This window comes from Jaculus jaculus, chromosome 3 (genome assembly GCF_020740685.1).
Source record: "Jaculus jaculus isolate mJacJac1 chromosome 3, mJacJac1.mat.Y.cur, whole genome shotgun sequence".
Taxonomy (NCBI): domain Eukaryota; kingdom Metazoa; phylum Chordata; class Mammalia; order Rodentia; family Dipodidae; genus Jaculus; species Jaculus jaculus.
This window is the reverse complement of record NC_059104.1, coordinates 126881687-126897073: the sequence shown is the minus strand read 5'-3', so window position 1 is coordinate 126897073 and position 15387 is coordinate 126881687. Positions and strand designations below refer to the sequence as shown.

At 40.9% G+C, this 15387-nt stretch overlaps 1 protein-coding gene across 2 annotated transcripts in view; it reads right to left on the bottom strand.

The window, feature by feature from the left end:
* Positions 1-15387, bottom strand: part of Oca2 (OCA2 melanosomal transmembrane protein) — a 263060-nt gene that overhangs the window by 169330 nt on the left and 78343 nt on the right. For both annotated transcript variants that reach the window (XM_004661944.2, XM_045146469.1), the window contains 5 exons: positions 7461-7585; positions 6322-6460; positions 2597-2729; positions 1436-1583; positions 404-461 (listed from right to left, as the gene is read on the bottom strand). In XM_004661944.2, the coding sequence (XP_004662001.2) occupies positions 404-461; positions 1436-1583; positions 2597-2729; positions 6322-6460; positions 7461-7585 (603 nt within the window). The remainder of the gene's footprint in view (positions 1-403; positions 462-1435; positions 1584-2596; positions 2730-6321; positions 6461-7460; positions 7586-15387) is intronic.

Sequence of the window (15387 nt, the reverse complement as noted above, 5' to 3'; positions counted from 1 at the left end):
GCTTACTACTTGGAGAGCTCGTCTTCTGAGTCAATGCAGCAGTGGAGAGCTGCATGCCACTTAGAAGGGATATAAAATGGTCAGGACTTGATTTCCTGACAAAACAAACCTATTGTCTTAGAAGATATTATCCTCATTAATAGGTAAAGAAATGATGTTGTGAACAATGATAAGAACAAAAAGAATAATGGTTTCAGTCATCACTTTATCCGAGATAATATAGAGCTTTGAATGCTTCTCCATAAAGAAATGATAAATGACTCATGAAGAACTTGATCATTATAATGCATACATGTATCTAGACCTCACCTTATAGCTCATAACTTCTTATAATTAACATGTGCCAACTAAGGAAAGATCAATAATTTTCTCAGAAACCTCTGAGGAAATAAAAACAAGATACCTTTTTTTGGAGCTCCTGGATGTTGGTCTCCCAATTTGTATCTTCCTGTGAGATTTGTCTATAAAAGAAAGAGACTCTCATTGTTTCTGTGGCTACACAGAGCAGTGAGATTGACAGGACTTCATGCTTGGTGTGAGTCTCACTGATACCCACTCTCAGCTCAGTTATAGGAATGCTTCACTGTCTTCCAGGGGCTCTCCTGTCAGAGTTTACAACTTGGAGCCTAGTCCCTTGTCACCAATTCATGGTTACATTAAAGCTTTAATTAAAAATGAATTGATCAGGGCTGGAGAGATGGCTTAGAGGTTAAGGTGCTGGCCTGCAAAGCCAAAGAACCTTGGTTCAATTCCCCAGGACCCATGTAAACCAGATGCACAAGGTGGCACATGCGTCTGGAGTTCATTTGCAGTGGCTGGAGGCCCTGGTACACTCATTCTCTCTCTCTCCCTCTCTCTCTCTCCCTCTCTCTCCTTCTCTCTCTCTTTCCCTCTCTCAAATAAAAATAAAAATAAAAATAAAAATATTTTTTAAAAAATGAATTGATTAGCACTTCCATTTTCTTCAAGGTGCCTGAAAACCAAATACTGGAGAATATATCATCAGATTAGTTTGTTGCTGGTCATTGGTTTTAATTGTAATCTGTGGGATATCCCAGTGGCTAAAAATGTGATCCAGTCTCCAGTGTCATTCTACATGAGCTGTCTAGCCCTGGGCGAATGCTCAAACTCTCTAAGATTGTGTTGTTGTTGTTGTTTTTAATCCCTAAGCTGGATTAATTCCATAATATACCTAATAAAAATGAGGGTCAGATAAATAGTGCTTCACCTGATAGAGACTTAGCACAATGAGTGACACCTAAAGATTACTCATTGCAAAGCCAGTGCTACAAATGCTTTGAAGAAAAACCATTTTAACTCACTTAATTTGGCTAACATCTCAATACAATGGAATATGTTGTTCATGCAATCCCACTGTTAAGAGCAACATATAAAGGACACTTGCTGTAAATCCAAGCAGGATCCTGCTTGGTACCTGTGGAACGTTTGCAGCCTTCGGGCCAGTAGGTGCTCCAGTGCCAGCACCTTCCCCAGCAGCAGACCACGAACAGCTGTCTCCTCGCGGCTAGCTGGGCTGATGCGCTGAGCAGTCAAACGCCAGACGTGAATCTCATGCTTCAGTTCTGCAGAGAAAGTAAGGTGAGCCTCCCAGTCCTTAGATGTCAGTGACATTCCTGTCTGCTCACCATGTATACCGACAACAGGCAGGTATCCCAGGAGTAGTGGAAGGAGAGACTTCCCAGCAAACAAGGACAGCAACAATTTCAACTCTTTGGTGAAGAATAAAGTCCTTTCTTGAGCATACATGTCAAATCTGTCACCCAAAACCCTTCTTACAAGCCCTGATTTTCAGCCAAAACATTGCCACTATTATTTGAATATGTCTTGTCATACTTTTGATGAAGATCAAATGAATATAGGTTGTCCCTCCATCTACATGTGTCATGTGACTCTCTACTTTGTTATGAGGCAGCAAGAAGGCCTTCACCTGATGCCTGGGGCCAGGCTTTTGGACTTCGAGGTGTCAGAACAGTAAGCTAAATAAGTCTCTACTCTTTACAGATTACTCAGTCTGTGGTACTGTTCTAGTGACACAAGCAGACTAAGCCAACTGCCTAGTCTTTGGACAGTTTTAGATTTCACACAGTCTCAAACAGATCTCAAATGTGATTGTTCGGGGCCCTCCAGGGGGGAGGGAAGGGGCAGGAAAGTCCTCTCCCTCTAACCAGGCCTCACTGAGTGTGTCACCCAGGGCAGACAGGTGGCCAGTCTGGTGAAGTGTTGGCATGAAAGGAATGAGCAGCATTTTCACCCATCACTGAATTTGGACACATTCTGACAGAGAAGGGGAAAGAGAGGTCATTTGCTGTTCATTGATGCATAAAGTATTTCAGGAAAGCTTATATTTAGTCTCTATTTTACAGTTTAAATACTATCTAGGCAAGGAGCCAAGATGGCAGATTAGGAACAAGCAGTGCTTTCCAGGCTCAGGTTGAAGCAGTGGTAAAACAGCTCCCCAGTTAGGTGGTACACGGCCCCTGACATGCTGTATCCCAAGGAAAAACTCGTCCCTGTGACCCATGAGATAGCTGTGGTAAGGAAATCTGAGACTACATGGGGAGGTGTGTATACCCACCAACAATCTCACTGGGCTCCTTGTTATAAAGCTTTTTGTTCCAGTATAGGAGTCTGAGGAGCGGAAAGGAAACCAGAAGGATGAGACAAATCCCAATGAACATGTGTGCTGTGAATCCAACAAAGTCCAGCCCCTGGAAGAGAAAAGGAACAGCATGTGACAAATGGTCCCTGACTCAGCATGGGCAGGGTGCAGAGAGGGCTGAGGTGGGGTGTGGGATGAACACATGGGGCCTCTGGGGACCTTAGGTAAAGTGCCCTGGAGCCCAGCACAAAGCTCAGAACACTAATGACTCATCATGAGTTTAAAACAGGTTAATGCATCTGTCATTATTGGGTAAAAACAGAGGAGGAGGCACAACATTAAGTGATATGGAAATATTCATCTATATACCTTTAAGCAAATATATGTGAGCACCCCTTGAGCCCCAATGAGACAGATGAGGCCCCTGAAGCTGGTCATCTGTAAGAACTCAAGTTGCATCCATGGACCACTGGTGTCACAAATTGGGTCAGAGGACCATGATGAAGTGTGGCCCAGGATGGAGGGGCCATGGCAGTAAGGGGTGGGATTGCACAGGACATGGTAGTTTAGCTGTGCTAAGAGAAATGGTGATCCACGTAGGCTAATAATGAGATTTGAGGGACTGGTCAACTTGGGAGCTGGTAAACTGAGACAAGCAAGCAAAGAAAACAGTTTAATCACCCAGAACATTGCTTGGCTTGAGCAGTAAACACACAATGCATTTGACAACCTGTTGGGAACCTTGGACCCCCCCAACGCACACACACCCATACTAATTGCATGTACACTCACTCCTAACAAAGAGCTCATATTCTCCCCTTAGCAACCATCTTTCATGACCAATTCCTATTCAAATATGTTCTGAGATCTGGGATCAGAGCAGCAGGGAGCCATCCAGTCTTAACTAGCTTATGTAAATGTACAGTAAGGCAAACTGTGTCCTCTAAGTGAACTTTTAGGGAGAAACCCCTATCTATCATCTTAGGCCTATGTATAACTGGGTGTACATAGGATTTAAATGAGATGCATCATGGGAAGAAACATGTGCAGTAGAGAAAACGTTATGTAACCCAAAGCTGTCAGTCAAACCAGAGCCCTATTGAAACTATGCCCCTAACATCTGGTCCATCCTCCCCTAAAGGCCCTACATGACTTCCTGGGGCCCTTGAGTACTCTCCACGTGGTTGGCCCACTGTACCTGTGACAGTTATGCAAACCTTTACTACTGCTTTGCTCTTAATGTCTTGTTCCTCTAGCACTTGTATGTGCCTTTCTTAACTTCTTTGAATCTGGAAACACCCAGAGACCATTAGTAACAAAACCTCCTTCAAAACTCTGCATTAGAAGGAGTAAACTATACCAATTGCTGCTTATTAAAATGTGCTTTTTCCTTTCATTTCACAAAAGATCTTAAACCATTATTGCATCACTAAAGATACAAGTTATGTAGAACTTATGGCAAATTTTAGGGCTTGTCAATGAGCAATAACTTGTCCACTGGTTGTCCTTGAAAACAGCAACTGAACCTTCAGATGCCAGGAAAACATGGAGAGTTGGGACTGGTGGGACTCCAAGAGCTTTGCATTGGCCATACAAGAATTTACCACTCTGGGGACGGAATTGTGCTTGTTTGTTTACGTGGTGCCCAGTGGCTGCCTCAGCTTCCCAACTGCTGGGATTATTGACATGTGCCATCACACACCCAGGTCAGAATTCACCACCTTTCTGTGGTTCTTCAATAAGAATACTATCTTGAACTCTGTGTTTGTCTATAGAATGCATACTTCCTCCCAGATACCTATTAATGAAATGTTTTAATTTCCTCTAAAATCAGAAGAAAAAATAATCTTGGAGGCCAGGGTTCAAAATATGAGATTAATAAATTTTCCTTCAAACCAACTGGGTCATGAAACATAACTGTTGGTATTTTAGAAGAAATTGCACACAGAGGCAGAAGCACCTGGATCCTGAGTAATGCTGGGCCTTTTTGGAACTTAATGACTATAAAGTTTTGACCCATTAGAAATAGTAAGGCAACTGAAAAAAAAAAGGAGGTGAGTAGATTAATGAAAAAAGAAGATGAAGAAAGAACTAAGGATGCCCTGGGAGTCCACCCAAGGCAAAGTAACACAGTGCTGAATGAAATCATTAAGTGGCTACTAGAGCTGTAATAGGTGAATTTATCAAGCACAAGCAATGCAAAACTGAAAAATCCAAGCTGATAATGTTGAAACAAGGACAGCTACAACATGGAGTGCTTTGCAAATGTTTCTCTATGTTTATGAGGAATATGGATCTGGGCTCCCTGCTGTTCTCTATCCCTTTATGACTTTCTAGACACTTCTTAATGTTCTCAGTGGCAAAACCACCTCTGTCCCATTTAATCCGACACATGCTGAAGTGCAGCCATGTCACCCTTCATGTGCTGCTTCTACCAGGCCCCTTCTGGGCTCATTTTGTCTTTTTTTTTATTTTATTATTTATTTATTTGAGGTGGGGTAAGAGGAAGATAGAGAGAAAGAGAGAATGTGCACTCCAGGGCCTCCAGCCACTGTAAATGAACTCCAGACACATGCACCGCCCCTTTGTGCATCTGGCTTACATGGGTCCTAGTGAATTGAACCGGGGCTCTTAGGCTTTGCAGGCAAATGCCTTAACTGCTAAGCTATTTCCTCAGCCCCTCATTTTGTCTTTTGTTTGAGCCTCTGCTGAGTGTTTTCTTCCTGAGTTTCTGCAATGTTTACATTTGAGAGATTGAGATGAAGCAGTGAAACAACAAATACAGGAGGCAATTGGAAGGTCAGATGAGCTCATTCCTACATTCTATATGTATTGTGTGTTTATGGGAGGTGGCTCAGGGATTACTAGCCCACTAATTATCATATTCTATGTATTACACTTCTAGTCAAGCACTGTGACAATTTCCATGAGTTCACTGGGTTGCACGAGGGTCACTCAAGCCAATATGGTTTCTTGAGTTTTTCTGAGTGAAAAACTCAAAGAAATGTTTATGAATTGTTAAGCTGAATATACTAAATGTTTTGGCACTGCATACGGGGTATGACTTGATAACAGAATCCAGTCTAGACAGCAGTAAGAAAGGACATGGGGGCTGGATTTGATGACAGACAGGAGAGACAGGGTGGGCCATGCTGAACGGAAGGCTGGCAGTGCACAGGGAGAGTCCAGACATCTGGGAGTAAAGGAGGTAGGAGCTTCTTGCAGGCACAAAGGAAAGAGAGCCCTGCATGCAGAAGTGAGACGGCCGCACAGGGGATGGTCTCCTACAAACAGCGCTGGCCCAGCATTTGTAGAAGCAGAACGTTCACTAGGAGATTGTAAAGTGAACACAGCCAGCAAAGTGACCCTGCCGTCCTATCCAGTGGGTTGGAAGAAGCAGCAACAGAACCTAGTTTTCCGAGATCCTGGAGATGAGACATTTCCATTCTAATAGAGGCTTGATGGCTTAAATTACCCTTTAAGTTCTGCTTTACAACAGAGAGCAGTGTATGCAACTGTGCCCATGCACCCTTTAAAAATTTATCCAAATTGGAATGAAGACAATTTAGTGCATTTAACTCTGCCCCAAAGAGTCAGTTACCTCAGAAGCCACCCAAGACGACCAACAGTAGGTGCATTGTGTAGAGGACTAAATCACATTGTACATTTACTGAGAGCAGTCCAAGAATACTGTTACTCACCATTTTTCTCAATTCTTGGTTGGAAACAATAATGACATTTGGTGGATCCCCAATGGCAGTGGCAGCTCCTCCGATGTTTGTGAAGATCACTTCTGCAATCAAGACTTGTCTTGGATCAAGATTGAGCACCTCACATAGCCTATCGTGAATGTAGCAGAGTAATATTCATATCATAAAAGGCTCATGCACAGCCCCTACATTTAAAGAACTGGCTTCTATAAGGAAGGCACATGAGCACATGTGCCTGTGAGGGCAATGCTATCCCTGCAGGGCTGGGAGGAGCACAGTGTCCTCCCCTCTAGTGTAGGGAGGTCCTGACACAGATGAAGGGGCACCAGCCAACAGACAGAAGGGCAGAGAGCAGCACATTAATCGCCAGCGCTTACACGAAGCTTTATCTGCTGCCTTCCCCTTGCACAGCTGGGAAAGCCCTGAGCACTCGCTTCACCCTTTTCCTTAACTACTGGGTATTCCCTTCTTCTTTCTTTCTCTCATTCTTTTTTCTTTTTTTTGTTTTGTTTTGTTTTGTTTTGTTTTGTTTTGTTTTGTTTTGTTTTGTTTATTGAGGTAGGGTCTCACTCTAGCTCAGGCTGACCTGGAATTCACTACATAGTCTCAGAGTGGCCTTGAACTCACAGAAATCTTCCTACCTTTGCCTCCCCAGTGCTAGGATTAAAGCTGAGTGCCACCATAGCCAACTGCCTTCTTCTTTTGAGAAGTAGCAAACACCTAAGCTGGTAAGATTTCTCTTACAATCTTTGAAAGCCCTGTAAGTCTGGCCTGTTACAGACCAAACCTTGGCACTAAGTAGAAAATGACAACATGGAATATATGAGCAAAACCTCCTGACAACTGACAATCCCCCATGACAGCCTATCTCCCAGAAAGCCAAGCCCTCTTTTCTAAGTCCTCATGGTGTTTTGGAGCCATGGCAATATTATCACTTGTCTAATGCTCTTTAGTCACACTAGCCAGAGCTACCTGGACTGAGGGTGGTAAAATGTGCTCCAGCAAAGGGGTGAGAACTGTCCCTGGCCATTATTTGGATGTGCAGAGGGAGCCTTGAGTGGTGGTGTAGCCATAACACATGCCTGCCTTGAACCTGGCCTTGATGCCTACACTGGAAGTGCTCTACATACCTTATGGTCACAGGCGTGAAGAGGAGCATTGTGGTAACATTGTCTAGGAAGGCAGAAAGGATGGCAGCAATGAGACACAGCATCATGATCATGGCCCACACTCTCCCTCGTGAGAGTTGGTATGCCTAGGATATACACGTGGAAAGAAACAGGACAGAATCAGCATATTGGTATAACATAGGCCTCCTATCACTGACTCCTGCAAGGAATAATGATCCAAACAGGCACTGGGCACAGTTAAAACTTAGACCCTCACCTCCAGTCCTAAATCTGGTAAGGTGAGGTGGTGAACACACTGGACATCAAAGTGCACTGGACAGTCTAAGCCCACTTTGGCCTACATTCCCTCTTCTCTGATGCTCTCTCTCTCTTCAAGCACTCACTGTGATGGTTAGACACTCTAGGCTGAAACATCTGGGTCCCAGGTGAACCCCATGACTCCTGAACTTTGGGAATTTTCAGGATCATTTAAGGATCAAGGTATTAAGAAGAAGAGGCAGGATACCTCCCTGAATGTACGGGACAGTGCACAAATTACACCATGGTTCCCTCATTCAGAGTTTGCAGAAAGCTTTGTTGAAGAAATTTTTCAGAAAAAAAAAATGTTACTTTCCAAAACAGTATAAGCTCAACACTAGCCTTTACACTAATAGACATGGCCAAGTCTCCCCTTTTCAACCATATATGTAGGCCACAATCTGTAGACAGAACTCCCAGGGTACAGTTAAAATGCAAAGTAAAATCACAATCAAGTGTCACCTCACACCTGTTAGGAAGATTCTTAGCAAAAAGATGAAAGATGTCAAGTGTTGGGAAAAAGTAGAGAAAACAGAACCAGTATAGGCTATTGATAAGAATGTAAATTCATACCTGGGCATGGTGGCACACACCTTTAATCCCAGAAGCACTCAGAAGGTAGAGTAGGAGGATCGCCATAAATTCGAGGCCACCCTGAGACTACACCATGAATTCTAGGTCAGTCTGGACTAGAGTGAGACCTTACCTCAAAAAACCAAAACAATAAAAAATAAAAAGAATATAAATTCATATCGCCATTATGGAAAACAGTATAAATATACTTCAAAAGCTAAAAATAGAATGGGCATACAATCCAGCAATCCCAGTACTGATCATATATCCAAAGGACCAGAAATCTATGTTGAAAGGATGGGCACCTGCACTCTTATGTTTGCTGGAGAACCATTCACAATAACCAAGATATGGCTGGAATACATTATTTTAAGTGAAATAAGCCAGATACACACATTCAAATACTGCATGATGTCACCTCTATGTGGTATCTAAGGAAATAGATCTTACAGGAGTAGAGTAGGATATTGGCTACAGAGCTGGAGGGTTGGAAGGAACAGAATGGAAAGATGTTAATCTAAGTTCGCAAAGTTCAGAAAATCAAGAGGAATAGATTTTGAGGCCAATTACACAGTCTGAGAACTGTATCGAATCATATTATAGTACATATTTCAAAATTTAAATGTGTTACCATAAAAACCTATAGGCAATATTGCTAACAACACCTTAGGCTGTGGTTGCAGGACATAGAGAAAGCAAACTGGAACTGAGATGAAAATTAGATCCTTGCCAGCAAGCTGTCACAATGCTGTAACGTGTTAGGCAAGCTCCTGGGAGAGAAAAGTCATCTACTATCTGAATAAGCAGTGAATCAAACAAGCTACAAAATCAACCAGCCAGGCAAGATGTACAGACTAGTGGCACATAAGCTATGGGAGTAACAAACTGCTCTCAGGTTGGATATGAGGCCCGTTCAGTGAGAGGGGATTCATGCCCCATACTGAGAAAAGAGTCAACAGCCTATGGCAGGGACTTCCAGGTATGATGGTAGCTTAGGAGCCACACCAAGCCAGACTAGGGAGGGATTTAAGCAAAACCCCAGCAAAATACACTCTTCTTCTTAAAAGTGAAGGAGTACAGATTATTCTTAGACACAGTGAAGAAGCCAGAGAGACCAAGATCCACCAGAAAGGAGGAAAACAGCCAGAGTCCCACTGAGGCCATTGAGGCCCGTGATCTGCCCGCCCACCCAGTCCTGCCAGGCACGCCAGGCGGCAGGAGCAGCAGCAGAAACCAAACAACAGATTTTTCAACTCCATCAGCCTTCTTGCAAAGTTAAGAATTCTGAAGGAAAGACAGCTGAGATCAACTAAAGAGCTACTAAAAGTGCAAGCAACTCCAGAAGTCTGAACTCTCCCATCCCCCACCATCAGGACTGTGAACCTCTAGCATTCAGCCCCCAGTGGCAGAGAAGCCAGCAGAGCAGATCAGAGGTACAGCTGCACAGCACAACATGGAGGGATCAAAGCAGGCATTCCACATTGGTGACATTGGAAGCCACCCCAAAAGGTAACGAACACAGTCCTGAAAGAGCTAATCTCTCTTTCCTTGTCAGGGCAGGTGATGGGGTATATATTCTTGGTTGGCTTTACCATTCTCAAATAACCTGTATTAGGGAGTTGAATACTGTTGCCTTTGGTGCTTTCACATATGTAGGGCCTTTGTTTTTTGCTTTCTGTCATTATTGGGGCCAGGGTCTGATCCAGATCCAGGTTGACCTGGTAACCAATTCAGAACAGAAATCTCTACCTCCCAGCTGACAAGATTAAGGGTGTAGAACAACACACAACCTTAGGAATTTTGGCTTTATATGACTATCTGTTTGTTTCTTTTTTTAAAAAAAGAAATATTTTTATTTATTTGAGAGTGACAGACAGAGAGAGAGAAAGAGAGACAGAGAGAGAGAAAATGGGCATGCCAGGGCCTCCAGCCACTGCAAACGAACTGCAGACGCATGTGCTCCCTTGTGCACCTGGCTACATGGGTCCTGGGGAATCGAGCCTCAAACCGAGGTCCTTAGGCTTCACAAGCAAGCACTTACCCACTAAGCCATCTCTCCAGCCCTATCTGTTTGTTTCAATCCCCACAATTGCATACTTTGTGCTGGTTTTTATTGATGGTGTATGTTACTCAGTTGAAGTTTAGAATTTTGCAGTAAATTATTCCACCCAGTCCACTAGAACACTTGCTTAGCAAGCAAACTCAACACCTAGGATTACTTCTGTGGCTTGATTGGCTGACAAGAGCTACACCTGGCACCTTGAACTCATATCCTGAGGGTATTGTGGATTGCCACACCTGGGAACTCTGAAGATAAGTAGAAAACCCATGCATCAAATCAATTCAGGATGCAAAAATCACTACAATATAACACAAGAAACTCAAAGAATCAACACAATACAGTCCCACCAAAAACTATAAATCCACCAGAAATGATCACCAATGAGACTTTTAGATGAAATGCCTGACAAAGATTTCAAGAAAATGATGGTATCTATTCTCAAAGAAATCAGAGAGGAAATGAAGGGAATCAAAGAAGAAAACAAAGGAATTAAAGAAGAAAACAAACTTCTGAAAGAGAACACAGGAAATCAGCTTAATAAAATACAGAGGTCATTATAAGACATGAGTAAGGAAATAGAAATACTGAAGAAAAGCCAGGCTCTGAAGAATATAGTCAATGAAATTAAAAAAAAAAAAAAAACTGTGGAAAGTCTCTCCAGTAGAATGGATGAAGGAAAGAACAGAATATCTAAACTAGAACACCAGGTAGCAGATCTAATACAGTCCAGCAAAGAGAAAGATAAGTGAATAGCAAGGTATGAATGGAAATTTCAAGATATCTGGGACACTATTAAAAGATCAAACATAAGAATTTAGGGTATAACAGAAGGAGAAGAATTTCAGTCCAGAGGCTTAGTAGGTGTTTTCAACAAAATCATAGAAAAAAATTTTCCCCAAATTGGGAAAGAAATGCCAATGCAGATACAAGAAGCTTTTAGAACACCAAACAGACAAAATCTAGAAAGAACCTCTCCTTGCCATGTTTAATTAAACTACTAAACACACAAACCAAAGAAAATATATTGAAAGCAGTTAGAGAGTAGAAGCAAGTCACCTACAAAGGCAAGCCCATCAGAATAACTGCAGATTATTCTGCATAAACTTTAAAAGCCAGAAGGGCATGGAGCGATGTATTCCAAGTTCTGAAAGATAACAACTGTCAACCAAGATTACTTTATCCTGCAAAGCTATCTATCCAAATGATAGAGAAATAAGGACATTCCACAACAAAAACAGGCTAAAGGAATTTATGAGAACTAAACCAGCTCTATAGAAAATACTTGACAGAATACTTAATGTCGAAGTGAAAGCAAAATACACACAGGAGGAAATAGGAAAAAATAAACCACTCTCAAATAGCAGTTAAAACAAACAAGTAAAGGGAAAACAGGAAACACTACAAAATAAGAAGAATGGTGAAAATAAATGCATACCTTTCAGTAACTCTTAATATCAATGGCCTCAATGCACCATCCAAAAGACACAGGCTTGCAGACTGGATTAAAAGTCAGGGTCCTGCAAATTGTTGCCTCCAGGAAACTTATCTCTCAATAAAAGATAGACACTGCCTTAGGATGAAAGGATGGCAAATGGCATTTCAAGCAAATGAGCCTAGGAAAAAAGCAGGGGTTGCTATCCTAATATCTGACAGGATAGACTTCAAACCAACATTAGTGAAGAAAGATAAAGAAGGTCATTTTATACTGATTAAAGGAACACTCCAGCAAGAGGACATTACAATCCTAAACATATATGCACCTAACATTGGGGCTCCAAGCTTTATCAAACAAATGCTATTAGACTTAAGGTCACAGATAACATCAAACACAATTGTAGTGGGAGACTTCAATACCCCACTATCATCACTTGACAGTTCATCCCAGCAAAAAACAAACAGAGACATCTGAATTAAATGATGTCATGGAACAAATGGACCTAACATATCTACAGAACATTCCATCCAAATACTGCATAATATCCATTTTTCTCAGCAGCACATGGAACATTCTCTGAATAGACCATATATTAGCACACAAAGCAAATCTCCACAATTATAGGAAAATTGAAATAATCCCTTGTACTCTATTTTACCACAATGAGATTAAACTGCCAATCAGCAACAAGAAAAGCTACAGAGCATACAGAAACTCATAGAGACTAAACAATACACTATTGAATGATCAAATGGGCCATTGAAGATATCAAAAAGGAAATCAATAAATTCATAGAATCAAATGATGATGATAATACAACATATCAAAACCTTTGGGACACAATGAAGGCAGTCCTAAAAGGGAAATTTATAGCTCTAACTGCCTATACTAAGAAATTAGAGAGTTCACAAATAAACTATTTAATGCTCCACTTTAAGGCCTTGGAAAAAGAAGAACAAAGCAAACCAAAAAGCAGTAGACTAGAAGAAATCATAAATATTAGGGCAGAAATTAATAAAATAGAAACCAAATAAGACAAAAAATACCCAAATAATCAATGAAACAAAGAGCTGGTTCTTTGAAAGGATAAACAAGATTGATAAACCCTTAGCAAATTTGACCAGAAGAAAGAGAAAAGAGACAAAAACTAATAAAATTAGAGATGAAAAATGTACCATTACAACAGATACCAAAGGAATTCAAACAATTATAAGGACATACTTTAAGAATATATATGACTCCAAGTTTGAAAATCTGAAAGAAATGGATTATTTCCTTGATTCATATAACCTACCAAAATTAAGTCAAGATGAGATAAGCCATTTAAATAGACTTATAACAAGTACAGAGATTCAAGCAGTTATAAAAAGTCTCCCAACTAAAAGAAGCCCAGGAAGGAATTCTACCCAACTCCTTCTATGAAGCCAGCATCACCCTCATACCAAAACCAGGCAAAGACAGAACAAAAAAAAGAAAAGAAAATTATAGACCAATCTCCCTCATGAACATAGATGCAGAAATTCTGAACAAAATATTGGCAAACAGAATACAAGAATATATCAAAAAGATTATTCACCCTGATCAAGTTGGCTTTATCACAGGGATGCAGGGATGGTTTAACATATGCAAATCAATAAATACAATATATCATATAAATGGTCTGAAGGACAAAAAATCACATGATCATCTCAATAGATGCAGAAAAGGCATTCGACAAAATCCAACATCCTTTCATGGTAAAAGTATTATAGAAACTGGGAATAGAAGGAACATATCTCAACATAATAAAAGCTATTTTAGACAAATCTACAGCCAACATAGTACTAAATGGTGAAAATAAAGTACCTTGGAATAAACCTAACCAAGGAAGTAAAGGATCTCTACAATGAGAACTTTAACACACTAAAATGAGAAATTGCAGAAGACACAAGGAAATTGAAAGATCCCATGTTCTTGTATTAGAAGAATCAATATTGTGAAAATGTCAATCTTACCAAAGGCAATCTACAAATTTAATGCAATTGCCATTAAAAATCCAATGGCATTTTTCACAGGAATAGAAAAAAAAATCCTAAATTTCATTTGGAAGCACAAAAAAACCTTGAATAGCCAAAATGATTTTGAGTAACAAAAATAGGCTGGTGGTATCACCACACCCGATTGTAAGCTCTATTATAAATCCATAGTAACCAAAACAGCATGGTATTGGCACAAGGACAGACATGTAGATCAGTAGAACAGAACAGAGGACCCAGATGTTAACCTAGGCAGCTACAGCCATCTGATTTTTTGTTTCGTTTTATTTTTCAAGGTAGGGTTTCACTCTAGCCCAAGCTGACCTGGAACTCACTCTGTAGTCTCAAGGTGGCCTCAAACTAATAGTGATCCTCCTAACTCTGCCTCCCGAGTACTGGGATTCAAGGCATGTATCATCATTCCCACCAGGCCATATGATTTTTTAAAAAATGCCAAAAATATTCATTGGAGAAAAGACAGCCTCTTCAACAAGTGGTGCTGGGAAAACTGGATATCTATATGTAGAAAGATGAAAATAGATCCTTGTCTTTCTCCATGCACAAGAATCAAATCCAAGTGGATCAAGGACCTTAATATCACACCTGAAACTCTGAAATTGCTAGAGGAAAAAGTAGGGGAAACCCTTCAACATATTGGCATAGGTAATGACTTCCTGAATATAACCCCAATTGTTCAGAAAATAAAACCACTAATCAACTACTAGGATCTCAAAATTACAAAACTTTTGTACAGCAAAGGATACTGTAAATAGAGCAAAGAGACAACCTACAGAATGGGAGAAACTCTTTGCCAGTTGCACATCTGAAAGAGGATTAATATCCAGAATATACAAAGAACTCAAAACACAGAACAATAAGAAATCAAACAACCCAATCAAAAAATGGGCTATGAAACTAAATAAAGAGTTCTCACTGGAAGAAATACAGATGGCATATAAACATCTAAAAAAGTGTTCTACATCCTTAGCCATCAGGGAAATGCAAATTAAAACTACCTTGAGACTCCATCTCTCCCATCAGAATGACTACCATCAAGAAAACAAATGACAATAATGTGATAAAAGGGGAACCCTTCTGTACTGTTGGTGTGAATGTAATCTGATACAGCCATTGTGGAAATTAGTGTGGAGGTTCTTGAGATAGCTAAAAATAGATTTCCATATGACCCAGCTATATCACTCCTAGGCATACGTCCTAATGACTCTTCTCACCACCTTAGAGATACTTGCACCACCATGTTTATTGCTGCTCTATTCACAATAGCTAGGAAATGGAACCAGCCTAGATGTCCATCCACAGATGAATGGATAATAAAGATGTGGTACATCTACACAATGGAGTTCTAGTCAGTGGTAAAGAAAAATGAAATTGGGCTGGAGAGATGGCTTAGAAATGAAGGAGCTTGCCTGTGAAGCCAAAGCGCCCAGGTTCAATTCCCCAGGAACCACATATGCCAGATGCACAGATGCTACTGGATGCCCTGGTGCACCCATTCTCATTATCTTTCTCAAATAAATAAAAATA